The 19,133-nt window shown below is 37.8% G+C and overlaps 1 protein-coding gene across 1 annotated transcript in view; it reads left to right on the plus strand.

Moving 5' to 3' along the window:
• The first annotated feature begins 886 nt into the window (after positions 1–886).
• LOC138015291 (ATP-dependent translocase ABCB1-like) overlaps positions 887–19,133 on the plus strand; it is a 49,210-nt gene continuing 30,963 nt past the window's right edge. The window contains exons 1-5 of the mRNA XM_068862278.1: positions 887–1,331; positions 3,973–4,045; positions 10,289–10,668; positions 13,844–14,015; positions 15,780–15,904. Coding sequence (XP_068718379.1) covers positions 1,120–1,331; positions 3,973–4,045; positions 10,289–10,668; positions 13,844–14,015; positions 15,780–15,904 — 962 coding nt within the window. The 5' untranslated portion in view covers positions 887–1,119. The remainder of the gene's footprint in view (positions 1,332–3,972; positions 4,046–10,288; positions 10,669–13,843; positions 14,016–15,779; positions 15,905–19,133) is intronic.

Genomic DNA, 19,133 nt, shown 5'->3' on the forward strand with positions numbered 1-19,133 from the left:
TGAGCTTCAACAGCACGAAGCGAACGCATACGTAACGCATGGCCGGCCAATGAATGTTGCTATGAAAAATACTTGTTGATATGATAAGCCATTACTTTGATTAGCTTTGTTACATGATCTGTAGCCTGCATGACAGGCGCTTTGTGAGCCATAAAGCGCCTGTCATGCAGGCTACATGATCTCACGCACTTATCACCGCCAACAAAAGCAAATGCACAAACAAAGTCCTTAACCCGATGATTCAGACTGTGAGTGAATGAAATTTGTAGCTTGTAGTTTTTCAGGGATATTTCGTTCCTTTATTTGTTTTCTTTTCTGAGTAATTTATGACTGTAAAGAGGGTTCTACCAGAAGCACACAACATTGAAGCGTGTAACTTGCAAGTCTTTTCCTTGGAACAATTAATTATTTTAGGACACCAATTTTATATCCAAATATGGACAAAACACCGGGCACCGGAGGCTCAGTTGGTTGAGCATCGGGCGGCCGCATTAACACTCAAGATCTTAGAATAACTGAGGAGAAATTGCTGCCTTTGTAATTTCATCTGCAAATGGTTAGACTTCTCGGATAAGGACTATAAACCGTAGGCCTCGTCTCACAAATACCTTCTGTGTTCATAAGTTTCCTGTGGACGTAGACGTAGATGTAAAAAAAATAAGGTCGATGCTGCACGCGCGGGAAAATTACATCCGAATAAGGGGATTAAACTAAAAAAACTCTAGCTCTGAACCAGCACTTCAAGGTCCTGAGGTTCTGGTTTTACAGTATGCCAGAAACATAAAAATTGCTGAGAAATTATAGCCTATCCCAGCTCACAAAAAAGTTAATTCGCATCATTTGACATGAGTGCATGAGTGCAGCGCGTCGTGCAGCGCCGGAAATCAATGCACATGCGTCAGCACCTGCCGGGAAGAACGTTAAATTTAGTAGAGGACATAATCTACAGACGGTGCACAAAAAATTGAAATATTGCTGACATCGACTGAAAACATTTGTCAATCAGCGGCGGGCTATAAAACGCACGTGTTCCCAGATTTCACACAAGACACGTTTTGCGGACTTCGACACGAAATAGAAGCTTACAAGTCGTCTCCCTGAGGTGCCAGTGAGCTTGCAATGGGCGATGTTGAGAATTGCATGGTCGGAACGTATCGACCAAAAACTGACACGAGCTCTTACCCCGGTGACGATCCTCCTCCATACCCTGGCAAAGAGCCTGGTGATTTCGAAGTGAAGATTGCGCCTATAAAGGATGAGATTTACAGGAACGGTGAAACTGCCGCAAATGGAGCTGCTGAAGTCGTCGCTCAAAAAGACGGGGACGAAAGGTTTGTAGCCAAACGTGGCATTCCTTTTTACCATTTTAATTGTGCTAAAATAGTGTTGATACTCAACAGTTTAAAATATACTTTTTAAGGGAAATCTTGGTGATGAAAATCTACAGCAGAGTACTTTTAAGTGCGTAGGGCAAGTAGGTCCCGCTGTTGTGGTCTGGCGTTTCCTTCAGCAATGTGGTCGGCTCGGCGTATATCTTCTGAATGGACTACTGATCGATGAGACTAACAGCAAAACAGACAGTAGTCAAATTGAAGGAGTCCAAGTGCCTGAAACTGGTAAACTAAACTAAACTAAACACTTTCCAAAACCGCAGAACCGATGCGATTTACTCACCCGTGACCAGTACGTAATACAGTAAACTAAAAAGGATTTGTTTGAAATTAGGCCTGAGCGAAGGTTGTCGAAATTAAGTTGATTTAACGTTCCCACCGCAAAGATAATTTAAAAAGTAATCACCACTAAGCACTCTAAGTTCATAGGGCAAACAGCTCTTGCTAGCAGAGGAGAAGCTATCAAGCGTGGTAATCGCATGATAGCCTCTCAATGAATGCATAGTACAGCCGGCTCGATGCGAAAAGCTGTGCATGTTTTTTTGTTTTATATTCTCCCGTAGAGTATAAACCTATTTTTCTTGTCCGTTGGAAAGTTTGGCACCAATTAAACAGTAGTAAAATTATATATAAAATTATATATATATCTGGCATAAAATTATATATATATCTGGCATGATAGCCTCTCAATGAATGCATAGTACAGCCGGCTCGATGTGAAGAGCTGTGCACGTTTTTTTGTTTTTTATTCTCCCATAGAGTATAAAGCTATTTTTCTTGTCCGTTGGAAAGTTTGGTACCAATTAAACAATAGCAAAATTATATATATATATATATATTTATGGCAATTTATACCAAAAAATGTGAGAAATGGACCTGTTTTATCCTGTCTTAGAGGGTGTACGTACGGTAGCTATTTTTAAGGTCCCTGAAGTGAAGTTGATAATTATGAAAAGAAACCCGGCCCTTATTAATTTTTAAGTCTTTAAAATGATGTTCTTAATGAAATCTCAAGGAAGGAAACATTTTTTGATTTGTTTTTGCAGCTAGGACAAATCATAACTTTTAAGTTGTTTCCAAATGAATTTGTTGTTTGAAATCAATGCTTCTCTGTTGTTTACATGATGCCTTTGATTGCTTAAATATTCCATTTCCATCTGAAGATTGCTTAAATAAGTATACAAAAAAAGATATATTTAAACAATGCTACATATGTTCGTTTTTCAAACAATGTACACATACACTTAATTTACTTGACCTCAGTGACTTATAATGAGTTCTCAAACGGGTGTGGTTTATTGTTATAATCTCAGACAGAACCCGGGGGAATAAACTTTAGGAATTTCTGGGTGGGGATGTGCTGCTGGGACCCTGGAACCCTTAGCCTATACCATAGCTAGTTCAGGAATTTTGCTACCCCATACTAGAGTAAACTCCCACCGATTTCCGTCTAAATTCCAATTCTTGACAGTTAATAATATCCAGAGGTGTTTCATGATAGCCATTTATTGACACTGTTGAGGCTGAGTTACGTAAACTTAAACTTTGCCGATTTGATTTTTTTTATATCCCCCCCCCCCCGGGGACAGAACCCACCCAGCACTTGACCAGTTACGTTTAACAGGCCATACTCCTCAATGTGGCCTGCTAAATTTATTACTTTTTTGAATTCCGAGGATGCCCAATACCCTTATAATGTCATTGCATTTTAACATTTTCTAGACTGCGAGCAGGCCTGCTTTTCTTGGGCAATCGTGTTTCTGAATGCGTCGGTTACTGCAATAGGTGCAGTCCCTTCTTGCACTTCTCTTCCCAAGCCTCCCTCGGTCATTTTATTTGTTTACATGACAAAACACGACTGCCCCATAAAAGCTGCCTGCTAGAATGATTTGTGAAGGGACTGCTCGCAGTCTACACATTTTCTCTATCAGTATGCGATGACTGGCTAATTTGTTGGACTATATTCTTCAGTTGGGCCTCCTGTGGTATCATGGTGAATTCAGGGTAGCAATCTGTTTTTTGTAGCTTACTGGCATTTGGTTTAAGTGTCATCTGCAAGTGTAGGGCACAATCTTTAGACTTGCGTTTCTTAAAGTGGCTATGTCACATTATTTTATGGTGTTTAGTGAAAATCTTCAGTTAATCACAAGTTTAAAACTTGAAAATGGTAATGTGGAACACTGTTACATCACCAACTTGTTGATTCTTTGTAGAATCAACTTTATTCATGAACTTGAAAAACGTGGGCCAACATCTTTCAAGATTACCCAAATGCAATCCATTTCAACCTTGTCCATTTTTGTTCATCCTACAGTTCTTACTTTTTGCTGTATTTCTTTTGTGATGTTCAATAGTTGAAGTGGTTATTTCAATGTTTTGTTCTAAATTTGGGCATTTTGGGTGTCATGAAATTACACCATTTTGCATGACATACATGTAGCCCCTTTGAGTATAATTACTGTCCAGTCAGTACCAGTGCTGAAATGATTCTGAGAAACCTTGTGTCACAGCCTTGTCTGAAAGAATAAATGTTGGTGAATGATGACTGATGTTGTTGTTTGTTCTTTTTTTTTTTCTTTAGTGATGATAAAGAGAAAAAAGGAAACAAGAAAGAGAAGGAGGAAAAACCACCAATGATACCTCTTTTTCAACTGGTAATGATAATATAAACATCACCACACTTTGCAATAGTAGCTTTGCCTCTACTCCTTAATATCAAAGTTACAGTCGCTCGGTCACCTGGGGTGCCTTATTTGCGAGCGCGGGTGACCAAATTAATTTTTCTGAACAAGTAGCCCGAACAGGTGCCTTACTTGATTCATCCTTACTTTCTTGTAAATATGATCCCAGCTGGAATTAATTAATTCTGGGCTCTTGAAAAAATGACTTGGGCTACTAACTTTTAACGTTGGAAGTCTGAAGGGCTCCTGGAAAATGTTCTTAGGCAGCAGCTCTGAATATGCTCATGTTGTAAATCTCTGTTATGCTTGGAAAGTCATCTTCAGAGTCGTGATGACGCCCACTCAGTTTGTTGAAAATCCAATCACCATGGACTGGCAGGTCTCAATCAATGTCTCGCTTCGTTTACTAAGATTTTATAACATCAAAGTACATGTATGTCAGTGAGCCTTAACATGACGCTAAGTAAATATTAACAATAATTCCTTGAGCATGCCTTGGATATGAGATGAGAAATAGTCACAAGGCACATGTACATAGCATCAAGTTGGCTATAACCAGTCTCGTATCCAACAAGCATGAATAGAATAATCATTTTATTAAATTTTCATTCATTTCTGAATGCTTGGACACTTGGAAATACTGTAAAGCCAAAATTTATTGGATTATTCTATAATTTTGTTTTTACAGCCGACTGCAATCAGTTTCAATAAATGTGACCTCTCACGCAAAAAATTGTTAATGTACACTAACAGTTTCCCATTAAATGGCTGAAGCCATTGGGTACCCATTGAGTACCTGTTGAGAACATTTACTAAAGCATTGGAGGGGTTGAGAAAGCTGTTGGGATTTTTCCTTTACCCGTTAAAGGCGTTGAGGAAAGCCGTTGAAAAAAAATTACCGTAAAGACTAAAGACTCGTGTATACCCACACCCCCAACTTTCAAGCATGATTTTGGAAAAAATAAGAACTCCAAAAAAGCACTCTTCTAAAAAAAAGCTGGTCATTTGTTTCCACAAAGTCTAATGTTGTGTATTTGCAGAGACATTGAAAAAATTACCTTTTAAAAGCTTCTTTTTAATCAATTTCCTGATTCCCTGTTACTGACAACATTTGTCTTCATTGCTAAAGACCACAGTTAAAATGAAAATGATAGAATTTGCTTGAAAAAGTGCAGGAGAACGATGCAAAACGTTTGCTTGGTAGCCACGCAGTACGTACGTCATAACGAGGGAAGTCTGAATGTTCGCTTTTGCATCAGCTGTGTGTGGATATAATTTTTATCAAGATGTATGGAAGCCATCGATCGGAGAAAAACGCAATGAAACGGTCGGCCATTTGCCTTGAGAGTTCTCCCGAATAGCGTGTTATTTTCTTGCACGTAGTGGAGAAATCAGTGTTGAGGTGATCGGTCATAAACGACATTGTAAACGCTTGAAAGAACGACTTGAGAACCACTGAAAGCAGTGATCAACAACAGGCTTCAATATGTTTAATCTTAGTTCTAGCTGCAAACAGCACTTACAAAAACCGTTTGTCAAACCTGTTAATACTAACAGCATATAAATTATGTTACCTGAGTGAGTTAATGATTGTATGAATAACAAAAGATGCATTTCTTATCGGAATTACACTCAATTTGCGAGTAATTGAGGTGTGTGTAAGGTTTACACTTAGGTTTCGAGCATGTATTTCACATGTATTTTTTTTGCATGTAATTTTACTTGTGTGTAAGTGCTGCTACTCCTGCAGCCTGTACTGTAACTCTGCATGCTCACCATGCACTTCGGGTCTTTAAATGTGGCTACTAATTAACCGCGCGGCCATGGGCCGAGCGCGGTTCTTGCAATTGGTTTTTTTTTTTTTTTTTTGTCGTTTTGTCAGAGAGCTGAACCAGACTTCCACTCAGCCACAGTCAGTGGGACTTCCAGTCATGCAACTTAGGATGTTTATTCGCCAAAAAGCTGTTAAAACATTAATGTACTTAAAATTTTATGAATGTACAACTGTAGTCCGCTTTTTATTTACAACAATATATATATTTTTTTGTGTCTTATTGAAACATGTAATCGTGACTTTTAAGAAAGAAAGCTAAGACTATTACGTCATCGGAGATTTCACGACGGTTTCGACTGATGGTGCAATCGGAGATTTGACAACGGCTATAAGTAATGGCGCAAATTATACCTTTATGTGCAGCCGTTGTTGTCAGTTTGTTGTGCTACAGATCAAGTGATTTTGGTTCTATAGTCATCAGTGAATCAACAAGGACTGCTGTAAAATGTGTACTGCGTTGCGACTATAGTGGTAAGAAAACAGATAAAATTTAGTTTTGTTGGTGAGCAGTCCCAAATTTCTATTCGGTCATATAGTCAGTGGCACTTCGAATCACGCAACTGATGTTTACAGGTATTCACCAAAAGCTTTTAAAACGTTAATGTACTTAAAATTTTATGGATATTCCACTCTTTATTTAGTACAAAACACATTGCCTTTTTGTGTTATTAATTTTAAGGGGTTGATTCGAAGCGAGTATTGAATACATAAAAGGTCATTATGTGATCCATGGAATGTGTCGATGTTTCAACTTTGATTCGTAGGGAAATAACCACCGTACTAAACATAGCCGTGGATAACGTAATTCTTAAATTAAGTGATGCATGTGACTACTACATCTGTAGGCTTTCATTCATGTAAAAAACCAATTAAATTTAATCGCGACTTTTAGGAAAGAAAGCTGTAAGTTGTTAAAAGTGTTATTATGGTAACGTTTATACCCATAGATATCCTGATGACAGTTCCAGATTAATTAAGACCATTATGTCATCGGAGATTCCTCGGAAATTTCACCTCGGCTCTTACTGATATTGCAATAAGTTTGTGTGCATTCGTTGTTGTCAGTTGTTGTGCTACAGATTGGGTAATTGTGAAGAAGAGCTCCCCAAAAACCCTGTCGGCCGACTGTCGGTCAACTGTCGGCCGACAGTCGGCCGACTGTTGCCCAACTGTCGGTCGACAGTTTGTGTTATGTTTGAGGCCAAAGTGTTGGCCGACTGTCGGCCAACAGTCGGCCAACAGTCGGTGACCTGTTGGCAACCTGTCGGTAACGTGTCGGTAACCTGTCGGCGGGACAAAGTAAAATGATCGTAAGCATTTACTTGTCTATTGCTTCTAAACTAGGCGAAAAGAGCTAAAGACAGTTCATAACGATACCTTGAGCAGCACTTATACTACTAATATGGCTTTTGTCCACTGTTTTAGCGTTGGCTAGCGATACTTGCCCACATTGTAAACATCATTCATACATACATGACATACCATAAGAGGCCGCGTTGCATTGTAGGGCGATTTGAAGGAAAGTGTTTGTCTCCTCTACTAACTATGTATTGATACGTAGCTTATGGTTTTCAGAGTTTTTAGCAGAGTTTTCGATTAAATTATCTTCCAATGCGATTCTTAGATTGTCTGGTGTGTTGTAAATTACGCAAGTGATATATCCTATACGCATCTGATAACAACCGATAACAGTTGATCGGTAAGTAGGTGAAGTCTGTCGAGTCATACATCACCATTACGGAATGTCACGTTAACTGCTCGTTTTTACCACAATTTTTCTTTTTTCTTAACCGATCGGTAACCTGTTGGTTAGCTGTCGGTAGACTGTCGGTAAGCTGTCGGTCAACTGTCGGCCGACAGTTCACTGACAGTCGGCCGACAGGATTTTTGGGGAGCTCTTCTTCACAATTACCACAGATTGATCAGGTGATTTTGTCTATAGTCATAGTGAATCAACAAAGACTGCTTTGGAATGTGTACTACGTTGCGACTATATAGTGGTAAGAAAACAGAGAAATTTTCAAAGCGCAGTTTTAAGATCTGAAAGATCTTCTTGTTATTGTTGAATCAGGGGAGGTGAACCATGCATAAACTTTTTCCCGAGCTCCTTTTTTGGGACAAAACGTACACCACGTAATTAATGGAACGCGTCCGTAGATGGCTATTACCACTCAAAGACGTGCAAATCATCAAACAATTCGACAACTTGTTGACAATGAAAAGTCAACATGTTTTTTATATCAGATTAGCTTGTTCACCAACTCCTGTTTATTACTGTTGAGAGAGACAAAACTAAACAGGCGCAAATATTTAGGATCTATAAAAAGCGACACACACAAACAGACTGATGACCATGCAAGACAAAGTTAACATTCTTGACTGTTGGACATGCTTGATTGTTATCACCAAAGACAGGTTATAATTTTCATAATAGAATATCACAATTTTCAGAGAGTTTCACGAGAAGACAAAAAAGGTTGTCCGAAATTTTCGAAAATCTTTTCTGGAAAAAAAGTCCCATTTCATTTAATTTTCACCCAAAAATTGGGAAAATTGCCCCCTTTAATTTGTCGAAATGATTGATGAGAGCAGTGCCATGAACATTTACGATGAGCTAAAATTTGCATACGCACTGCGGTGTTTGATATTTGAAAATGGTAATGCGACGCTCAGCAGTGAGTTGTCTTTCAGACAGTTGTTACTTAATAAAGACTTAATTCCTGGGAACATTTAGTTTGTTTAAATCGAGGAATAATCGAGAGCATTGTAATAATTGCTTAGTGAAGGAGCTCTGCGGTGGAGCTTATTTTCCGTATATTTCCTCAACCGTGTGTTTTCATCGTATTGGGGGTATTGTGGGGTTATGTAACGCTACAAATTTATCACACAAAGTTTTGAGCGGATTGCTTGAAAGCCCGATCTTTGCCAATTTTTGAGGGCTTGACTTGTGAAAAAAAATACGTGTTACTTTGTTGCATGCATGTTTACTTTTGCAGACTCGATAAGCATGTTTGCCAGATGAAAATGTTCGTAGCACTTTATTTTATGATTAATTGAACACTGTTGACAATAATTGAAAGATCGTGATGATTCACATCAATATACTTTAAAACAATTTGAATGAAGAGTGAAGTTTGATTTTGTTTGGACTCAAGGTGTTGGAATTGTCTAGCTGCACTTTAGATGTTCATTTAATTTGTAATACTGAGGGGAAGTGTGATTGCTATATAAGTTGCCATTGGTCCCTTTTGTAATTATATATTATCAATTTGACACGTTTGACAGCTGGTGTGTGCATGAAAGTGAGGTTCAAGTGCAAGATAACCAGAGGTTTTTTTCTTCTTGATGCTTTGCGACTTGTCTTCGCAGCATCTTGGCTCTCTTTATAATGGCTCAAGAAAAACCTGTGGGACCAGTGTAATGTTTGTGCTCTTAGCCGCTGAAGATTTTGTTGTTGTATCGGCTTTTCCCACACGCTCTCCAATATCATGCCTCTGCTGGTTACCTACACTAAAGCCGTTCATCTTCTTGTTCAGGAAGCACTGAAAATAACTTCAAGAGCATTGTAAAGGCCGGGTTTGAAAGCCATTAAAGCCATTTGATACCCGTTGCTTAGCCATTGGGTTTTGCCTATTTACCACAAAATCATTAGTGTACATTTTCACGTGAGAGGTCACAAATTATTAGGTCATGTGGTACATGAGCTGATAACCAAGATTGAGAGAATTAATCAGAAAGCTAGAAATGCAATGTTCAAGGTCAAAAATTTAATAACACTTCATACATGTAACAGCCTCTATGAAATGAGTCAGAATTAACCATAAGCTGGCCATGGCATAGTTGCCACTGCATTTATTTCAATGGGTGTTTTGAAGAAATCTTTTTACATATAGTTGCAGTATCTACAAGTTTTGTACTAAAATGGAAAATAAGTGGTTTTTTTCCAAATAAGTTGTTGCACTCTTGTCTTCTTTTCCATCAAATGCATCTTTTTGGTTTGTCATATAATTTCTTTCATGCAGTTTTTGTTTTTTGTTTTACTGTATATTTTGTGGCCATTCTATTTTATGGGTGCAGAAAAACAGTATTAAAGTACATGTAGCAACTTCTGAAAAGATTCATGGGATTATGAATTTCCTCTTGCAAAATCAAGAAAGATGCCCTTCTCAGGAACAGTCAACATTTAGAACATGCAGTAACTAATATTAATTTTGTCTTCCACAATGTTAATGATACACGGAATGTAATAATTTTTAAACCAAATGTTCATTGATGATGGGGAAAATCTTTAGTCCTTGGTAAGACATGTTAAACTCTGTCACTGCCCTTGTAGAATTACAAATTAAATTAAAATTAACATACTGAAACAGATATATTTTTAGTTTCGTTTCAGTGATAATGTAGACATCTTACTTATGGTAATTGGAACTTTTTCTGCTGTTGCACATGGTGCTGCAATCCCTCTCCAATTTATCATCTTTGGTGATCTTATTGAAAGATTCATAAATTTTGAGAAGGAGCAAACAGTTAATGTCACAGAACCATTTAACTTGGAAGATGAGATGACCACATTTGCCTTATACTATGTTTATTTGGCCATTGGAAACCTAATTGTGGCCTACGGACAGATGACATTGTGGTCATTGGCTGCAGAACGACAGGTGAAAAAAATGCGATTGCTTTTCTTCAAATCTGTCCTTAAACAGGACATTGGCTGGTTTGACACTATAGACCCTGGACAACTCAACAGTCGCCTCACTGAGTAAGTGTTGATAAAATGATTAATTTAATCAATCAACCCATTGCTGTCAGGAAAAAAGCCCAAAAGAATTGGACCCTACATGTACATTGTACTTTTCTCTGAAAGAGAAAATGCACAGATAGTGGTATGGGCCCCACCTTTGGAATAGCCTCTTTAAGCAATGACTATGGACTATGGAATAAGTGCATGACTATGGAGTTATCAATTGTAGTAGTGTATACCAAAACAGTGGATAGCATTATAGGCGAGCTCTGATTGGCTATTTAAACCCTGAATATCTTTTTGCTATTCACCTGCAAGCAATACGAGCGGGATTTGTGCCCAATAATATTGTAATCGTTGCAAGAATAAATGAACTAAAATCATCTTTTTGTGCTATAATTATTATCTCACTGTTTTAGTACATACTAAAACAACTATTCACCTCAGTGGCTATAGTGGTAGATATTTAGCTCACCGCTCGTGGCTCAGTAAATACCCACCACTAGCCGCGTCCACTTCAGGAAATAGTTTTTAACTATTAAACAAATGCTCTATGCTCTATAGTAACTCTTTTAAATGAATACCAACTGGTATTCACTGTTTGTATTTAATTAATAGTAAAACACAAACATTGGTTGACTATTGCATGAAATTTACCATGATTACAGTTTTTGAGACATCTGGTTTGTCTCTTTCTACTGGGCAAACCTGCCCAGAGGGAAGGAGCACGAACAGGACTCAAGGTCCTATGCTAGGTGCTCCACCCTACCCTATCCAGACCAGAAAGACCAGACCACAACACCGGGAACTACATGCCCTACTCTTTACGACAAGTGTGCGGGTTCTTTTACGTCCCACAGGATTATGAACATTGAAGGGTTGTGAGACGGCACCTCCGGCTTATCGTCCTTATCCGAGAAGACTAGAGAGTCTAACCATTTGCAGATGTAATTACAAATGCAGCACTTTCTTCTCAGTTATTTTAAGACCCTGAGTGTTGGTCCGGCCTGAGTGTTGAACTCACGACCTCCCGCGTGACAGCCCGGTGCTCAACCAACTGAGCCACCGGTGCGTGGTAGTTAACCCATTGAACTCATGAACCAACCCCTCCTGACCCACCCCTTCCATTGACAACCAACCCCTCAACCCACCCCTTCCATTGACAAGTAACATTGACCAGGCAGTTTGACAGAGTGAAATACTCGGTCGAAGAGTCAATGGGTGAAATTCTGGTTCCATGCAAAATGCTTTCAGGGAAATTAATTTGTATGTTGGTCATGTGACCAAACAACATGAATACATGTACATGCACATGTATTTCAATGCCCGCTCCACATTTCTCTACAATGCTGTGTAAATCTTCTATTGTCAGTGAAAATAGAACCCTAAAGCTTAAGGTGGCTGAACACAGTTTTGATACCTATGTTTCATTTACCTTTTTCTCTATAACCCTCGATGGTACCAAGCAAGTTAACAACGTGAACTTTGGTTTCTTGATACTTAAGCTGATATATATATATATATATATATATATATATATGCCATTGCCATGGCAACATGAATAAATATAAATAGGCCTTTAAAATCGTTTATTTGCAGAAAATCTGGTCATGAGATTTCTTTATAATTTGCATGCAGCAACAAGCTTGTAACGATGCTCACAAATTAACGCTATTTTAATAATAATTTGATGGAGAGATCTTTAATCATCCCTTGTTGAAGGTTCACTGAAATATCTAGAATTTCCTCTGTTAAAGCTCACATTTTTTTCAATACCCAATTACATATTTCCTAAAGTATTTCCATGCCAAATTTCGTTCAATTCTAACGAGTGGTTCTTGAGAAATAGGCGTATTTCGGAGAAAGCTATTCCACATTCAATCGCAATTTTTTAACTTGCTATGCATGTGCTGCATTTAACTGGGTTCTTTCAATAACAAAGAAAAATCTGGGAATTGCAGAGTTCTTTGCATCATTACCTTTTCTAACATACATTTTTCATAAAAGAATTATGAGGGAAAATAATTGTAAGCGGAAGCATTGATCAAGTAAAATGATTGCTCTATTGAAGCCATGTTTATTTTTTTGCAATCCTTGCATGCACTGCATTGCATTAGCAAGAGTGTGTACGAAAACTGTGTTCAGCCACCTTGAGCTAGCTTCTGTTTTCAATATACAGTAGCGGTTAAAAGTAAGTTAATAGTCTTAACTTGATTCTCATGTGTGACTAGAGCATCGAGACTCGATTTACTCAAAATTCAACTCGATTCTCGATAATCGAATCAGGAAGCACGATGTTAATTGTTATTCAACAAATATCTAGTTTTCTCAGAAGCATTCACAGAATTGTGCAAACATCATGGAATTGCATATTTGAGGAGCCTGGCTAAGACTAATGTTTGGCTACGTACATGTAATAGCTGTTTGATAGCACAAGGAATTCCATGGCAGCTAGTGCAAATCCTATTATTTAACAACATTGCTGCTGTTTATTACGTTCAAGAGAGAACAAACTGAGCGAGAAACGACCCATTTCTTGATGAAACAAGATATTAATGCACTGCAGCAAATGAGCCGCTCTTCGCCGCAATGAACTCAATCCAAGCTGGCACGTCAATCAAAGTTCTGTGAGGAAACAAAAACAGTATACCATTTCGAAGAATTGATCTCTCTTCATTGAAACTGAAAACTAACTTAAACTACCATAATGGAATTTCATTTTGAACACTTTCTTTGTAAACATGTACATTGTATTAATTTACAAAGAAGCAAAAAAAGCCTAGTTCACATGTTAGTACAAGGAATGTATGCTGTCTCATATTACAAAAAATTAATGAAAAACATTGTTATTGACAATCAATGAAACTAGTCATAGCTAGGTTGATGCCTCAGATATTCATCAATGGCTATAATGCATAGTTTCCATTGTACATGTACATGTACGTCCTTCTGTGATGACTGCACTGGATACATTTAAAAAATGTAATTTTTCACTTTTTCTAATTTATCTGAGTCTATGGCCTCCTTCCCTTTGCTTCCCAGACAATTCCAACTCTTTCCCGTAATCTTGATAACTTTGGTTAAAAAGCTATCCTTGATATCATCAGAACGAGCTCCCTCAAACTTGACACCATGTCTTTCCAAAATAAGATCAGATCTCTTTGAATCTCAGTCTTGTATTCTTTTTCCACAGAGATCTCAACAAAGTGCATGATGGCATGGGTACAAAGATTGGCATGTTCTTTGCAAATATATCGACAGTTATAGCTGGGTTCATTTTCGGGTTTGTCTATGGCTGGAAGCTTACTCTTGTCATCCTTGCCGCCAGTCCATTAATAATGATTGCAGGTGGAATCATTGGAAAAGTTAGTTTAATGAACGCTTTAATTATTTTTCCTTAAATCTTGATCATCAACACAAGTTTACAATTTTTGATACCATATGCCCTTGTTAATTACCCTTGGCTGAGCTTTTAGGGGCTGAATTACAGCAGGTACAGAGTGATGAGATTTTAAAGTAAAGTAAAGTGACCATGTTTAACGTTGTTAACTTGTAAACCTGAGGTCAACACTTGAAACAGTGTGCTCATTTTACTCTCCCCTCTCCATCACTGCGCTGTTTTACAGGTATTTACAAAGCTACTTAAGCTACACTGAAAGGAAAGAAGTCAAAACAAGGATGTGAGATCTGGGAATCATACTCAGGACCTCTTGCCCCAAGGGCCGCGCACTAACTGACTATGCCATTCTTGCTCCTAAAAATTTTGCAAAAAGCATACAGTCATGTACCTATATCTTGTGGTTCAATTTTTTTATTGGTTTAAAATTTTCAATTTCTCAATTTCTCATTTACACATGTGTGACACATGTTATTGTTCAGGATTACAGTGCGATGCCCCTTACCTTGGCCACCCAACAAACTTTCACATTTGACAACTACGTGTAAGTATGTCAACTCAAACAACCCTTGCAACAGTGTTCAACTTACATCCGTGTGAACTTTGCAAGGAGGGGTAACTGTCAATCAAATCCGCAGTACACCCTGTTTGGCATACAGTGGTTGTATAAGTGTTAAAAAAACTTTGTTGGTGGCCACAGTAAGGCACGTGGCACTGTAATTTTTAAACCGTACAATATTATTTTATTTATTTAAATTAATCTTTAAAAAGATTATACAAATTGAGAAAAAGAGGAGAGATAAAGAAAGACATACAAAGTATGTACAGTAAATTGTAAAACAAATGCATATAACAATAAGTTAGGGTGTATGTGTAAAACTTTCAAGCTCTCATCAGTTTGCCAGAATTAGGGCCAATTTACATAGTATGATAAGTTACATGCGGTATTCAGTATGAACATTTTTTTGTACAGTATATGCATTTCGCCGGTAAAATTATAAAATAGTAAAAGGTAAAAACTGTTAAAATGTTTGACTAAACCTTTTCGATCTTGTGATCATCTTCAGAGTTAAGAAGATCATCTGAAGATGATCGCAAGATCGAAAATGTTTAGTCAAACATTTTAACAGTTTTTACCTTTTACTATTTTAACATTTTTTTGATTTTATAATTGATCTTTATTCTATTAATAAACTCAGAGAATGAGTGGGCTTTGATTTCGTTTACTGGACGGGCAGGTATATATACATAGTACGTCATGAAGAGCAGGGGTACCGGTATTTTGCAGAACGCCAAACACTGATTGGTTGCCGAATGGTTAGATTTCAATCATGGTACTGTAGTGCATTTCTGCAGTAATAGTAGGTGTAAGTGCTAATTTCTAAAATGGTAAACTTTTAGTCATTGTTGCATATAAATTATGTACAGTAACCATCAAATACTAATTTTATAACATTCGGTGTTTGGTATATATTCAGCGTTTGGCATTGTGCAAAATATATTACCCCTGCTGCTACAAGAAGAGGGGAGTGTAATAATTTATTATTACACAAGCACTTTTTAAAATGCATACTACCGGTATTTGAGATTAAGTGAAGTGGATTTTAGTTTACAGTATTATTTTTTAGCTTTGCAAGAAACAACTAAATACCTCTTGGTAGTTCAGCTATTAAATAACAATATAAGATAAACTTATGCATTTTTGGTATTTAACAAGTGGATTTTTTTCCAGCTACTGACTTCTGCTACAGCTCAAGAGCTGGATGCATATGCTAAAGCTGGAAGTATAGCTGAAGAGGTTTTGTCAGCAGTAAGAACTGTTGCCGCATTTGGAGGAGAAAAGAAAGAAATTGATAGGTGAGATAGGATAATAAAATCGCTGATGTTTTTATTATATAATTTCATAACAGGGACCTTTTAACAATGAACACATCACATCTAACTATTATACACGTTATACTTTCAAAATGAATGCAATTTATATATTAATTAACTCTTTTTCCTACTTTCCGATTCGCAAGAAAACCGCGCGAAATCAGCTATCGCCAAAAAATGTTTTATTTCTCAAAATATATTATTTTAAAGTTAAGGGGAAAAAAATACATCATTTTAAGCTAAGAAAATAAGCTTTCCAACAGCATATAACTTATTTACAGACAACTGAAACATTTTATAAAAGCGAAAGTTGAACAAAAAATTTAAGAAAAATAACACAAAAAAAAGTTTTAACGGCAAAATTTGGTCATTTTAGCGTTTATTATGAATTTTTGGATGCAAAACTTAAATTTTCTTCAATTTACATGTATCTGTTTTCTTGGACAAAAATTGACCGAAAACTGATGAGGTACGAATATTTTTGGATTTTTTGGAGTACTCGGATTAGCGATCAATGCGGAATATGATAATGCAATAAAAGTGTCAAATTTGTTACCCATTGCTAACGGCAACGGAAGAGATCGCATTACGAATACCGTATTTACCCGTGTATAAGTCAACCTTTTATGGCCTCAAAAGAAGCTCCAAAAATCGCCCTCGACGTATACACGGGTCAAAGATTTTGAGCCAAGTTCCAGCGAAGTACATGTAATTTATTCAATTAGGCCTAAAAACGTTTGTTTAGGCCTAATTAGTGCTAAGGTTAGCTTTTATGAATGTTTAGGATAGTTTTTACTCTCTGTATTGTACTATGATTCCATATTCCGGATTCCAGGTTTTAGGGTTGCCCTCGAGGGAACATGTGGTGAAGACACGCAATTTAGGCTTTGAAAATAATCTTACCTTTTCAGGGATTTTAACGTTTGAAATTCCATCAAATGCACCACAATCCTTTTCTTTATCCTTTCCAAAGCCTGTGGTGTAATTTTCTGGCCAAAAAACGTTATTGAAACCACTTGGCGATGGGTTGAAAAGTTGAAAATATTTCACTTCGCTCGGCTCAAATTGCCTGAGTTAGAATGTCCGTCATGTAGGCGTCATGAAAGCTAGAAAGCCGAGATTTACAGGAAAACTGGGGCTATTTCTCCCCAGTAAACACGCCAAATTTCAGCGAGATCGATGGAAAGGACGCAGACCTACGAGCTCTACAGGGGTTTCTAGGAAAAAGAGCACAATTAACATAGTTTGACTCTTTGCTTGTTTGCAGAATCGTAAAAATATATATTAAAATTTTAAAAGGTACGAATAACTCATCGAATACGGATAGTTCGTTTGTAATTCGCCTAAAACCCACGGGCAGTCAGTCGGGATGGGACGAGAAAATCATTTGCAAAATTGTGTCTTTGTTCCGTATGTTTGTGTGCTAACTACTACTGGTAGTTATAGATAGACAGATAGATAGTTTAATTATTGATCAAAAACATGGCAGCCAGAAGCTGAATGACGTATGATTTACACTAAAATCAGGAAAGCTTAAAAAATCTGGAAATATTAAAAAGGAAATATTTACATCATTGCCTTATTGACATAGTGATGGATGAAACTATTGCGAGTGCGGATGGTATTGAGATGTCGTGTGGTAAAAGCACGCTTATTCCTTAAATTAACCTCGCACTTGTTCGTGGAAGGAAGTAAGCTATTATCAGCTTGTGCGAAGGATTGCATAAGATAGAATTAAAAAGCTTATCACTTAAGAGCTTGCGGTGCTTGTGCAAAGGGACTAACTCGGTCATGGAAAGGGTCTCATCATAGGAGCAACTTGGATAAATAATACCAGAAACCTATAAGGGTTGAAACGTGTAACATGTGTTCACAGCTTCCGAATATTCAGTGTGAACTGATTGGTTGAATATTTCAGTGCTAAGTACCATATTTGGAAACCCCTCGCTCTTGTTGTTCCAAATATGGTACTTAGCAAATTGAATATTCAGAAGATTGTTTCCCAGAACTTAAGGGGTCGTTACACGTTTCAACCCTTATGGGTTTCTGATAATACGCAATGCTCGCCTTTGGCATCCCTCAAGATCGAATGAAAGGTATTGTGGGAGGCTATGATGATAAACAGGGCATGCGTATTCAGTAACAGGCTTTATACAGTCAAGTAGAAAAGTAGAAGTTCTTCCGACTTAACACATGATCGCTTTAGCTGGCGTAGAAAATAAAGGGGCTTGTTTACTTTCTTTACGATCTCTGATATGTGGTTATTCCGCGTAAGATCGCTAGATATCTGCAAACCTAAGATCTTAGCATATTTCAATCACTCCAAATCCTGACCATTAACCTTAACCCTTTAAGCCCCGAGGGGTTCCCCATTGACGAATAAAATCGTCTGGCGTTAGACAGAGTAAAATCTATAAGTGCCGTTTGGCACTATCGGGGCTGAAAGGGTTAAACGGGAACATAGTTTTTTCACGCTGTTAGTTTAACCCTTTAAGCCCCGAGGGGTTCCCCATTGACGAGTAAAATCATCTGGCGTTAGACAGAGTAAAATCTATAAGTGCCGTTTGGCACTATCGGGGCTGAAAGGGTTAACTGGATCAAAGTTCCTCCTAAAACGACTGAAGGTTATACGTAGTTCCTTGCACTTAGTTTCGTTCTGTTGAAACTTGTCAGCAGAGGTTTGTGTCGCAAGTTAATCAACAGCTTACTGTATTTCACTGGCCTTCGACTTCATAACTATTTATTGAAATAGTGGAATCGTCAACATATTTCCAAATGTCTGTGCCTGGGATGTTGAGGGTGTTTATCATAATAAACAACCAGGGACCAAGTTTTGTCCCCTGTGGAAGCCCTGATGGAATGGCCACCACTCAGAGTAACAGTCCTGGCTTAGCTTGACGTGCTGGGGATGACAGGACAAGAAGTCCACTATCCAGTTAAATGTTTCGCTGGGGAGATTGTATAAAATGAGCTAGGATATGATGATCGATAAGGTCAAAGGCCTTGCAGAAGTTGAACAGGACAGTTCTGACAGTTGCTCCATTCTTATCAGTAGCTCTAAGCTACGCGTGGACCATGCTTATTAGTGCTCGTGTTGTACTGGAACCTGGCACAGTCCCAAACTATCGTACATCCACTTTTGCCAAAACAACAGGCTTGAGAAAACACTCCACGACTTAATCTTCAGCAACCTTAGAGAGTACAGGAGTCA

The sequence above is a fragment of the Montipora capricornis genome, chromosome 9 (genome assembly GCF_036669925.1).
Source record: "Montipora capricornis isolate CH-2021 chromosome 9, ASM3666992v2, whole genome shotgun sequence".
Lineage (NCBI taxonomy): Eukaryota > Metazoa > Cnidaria > Anthozoa > Scleractinia > Acroporidae > Montipora > Montipora capricornis.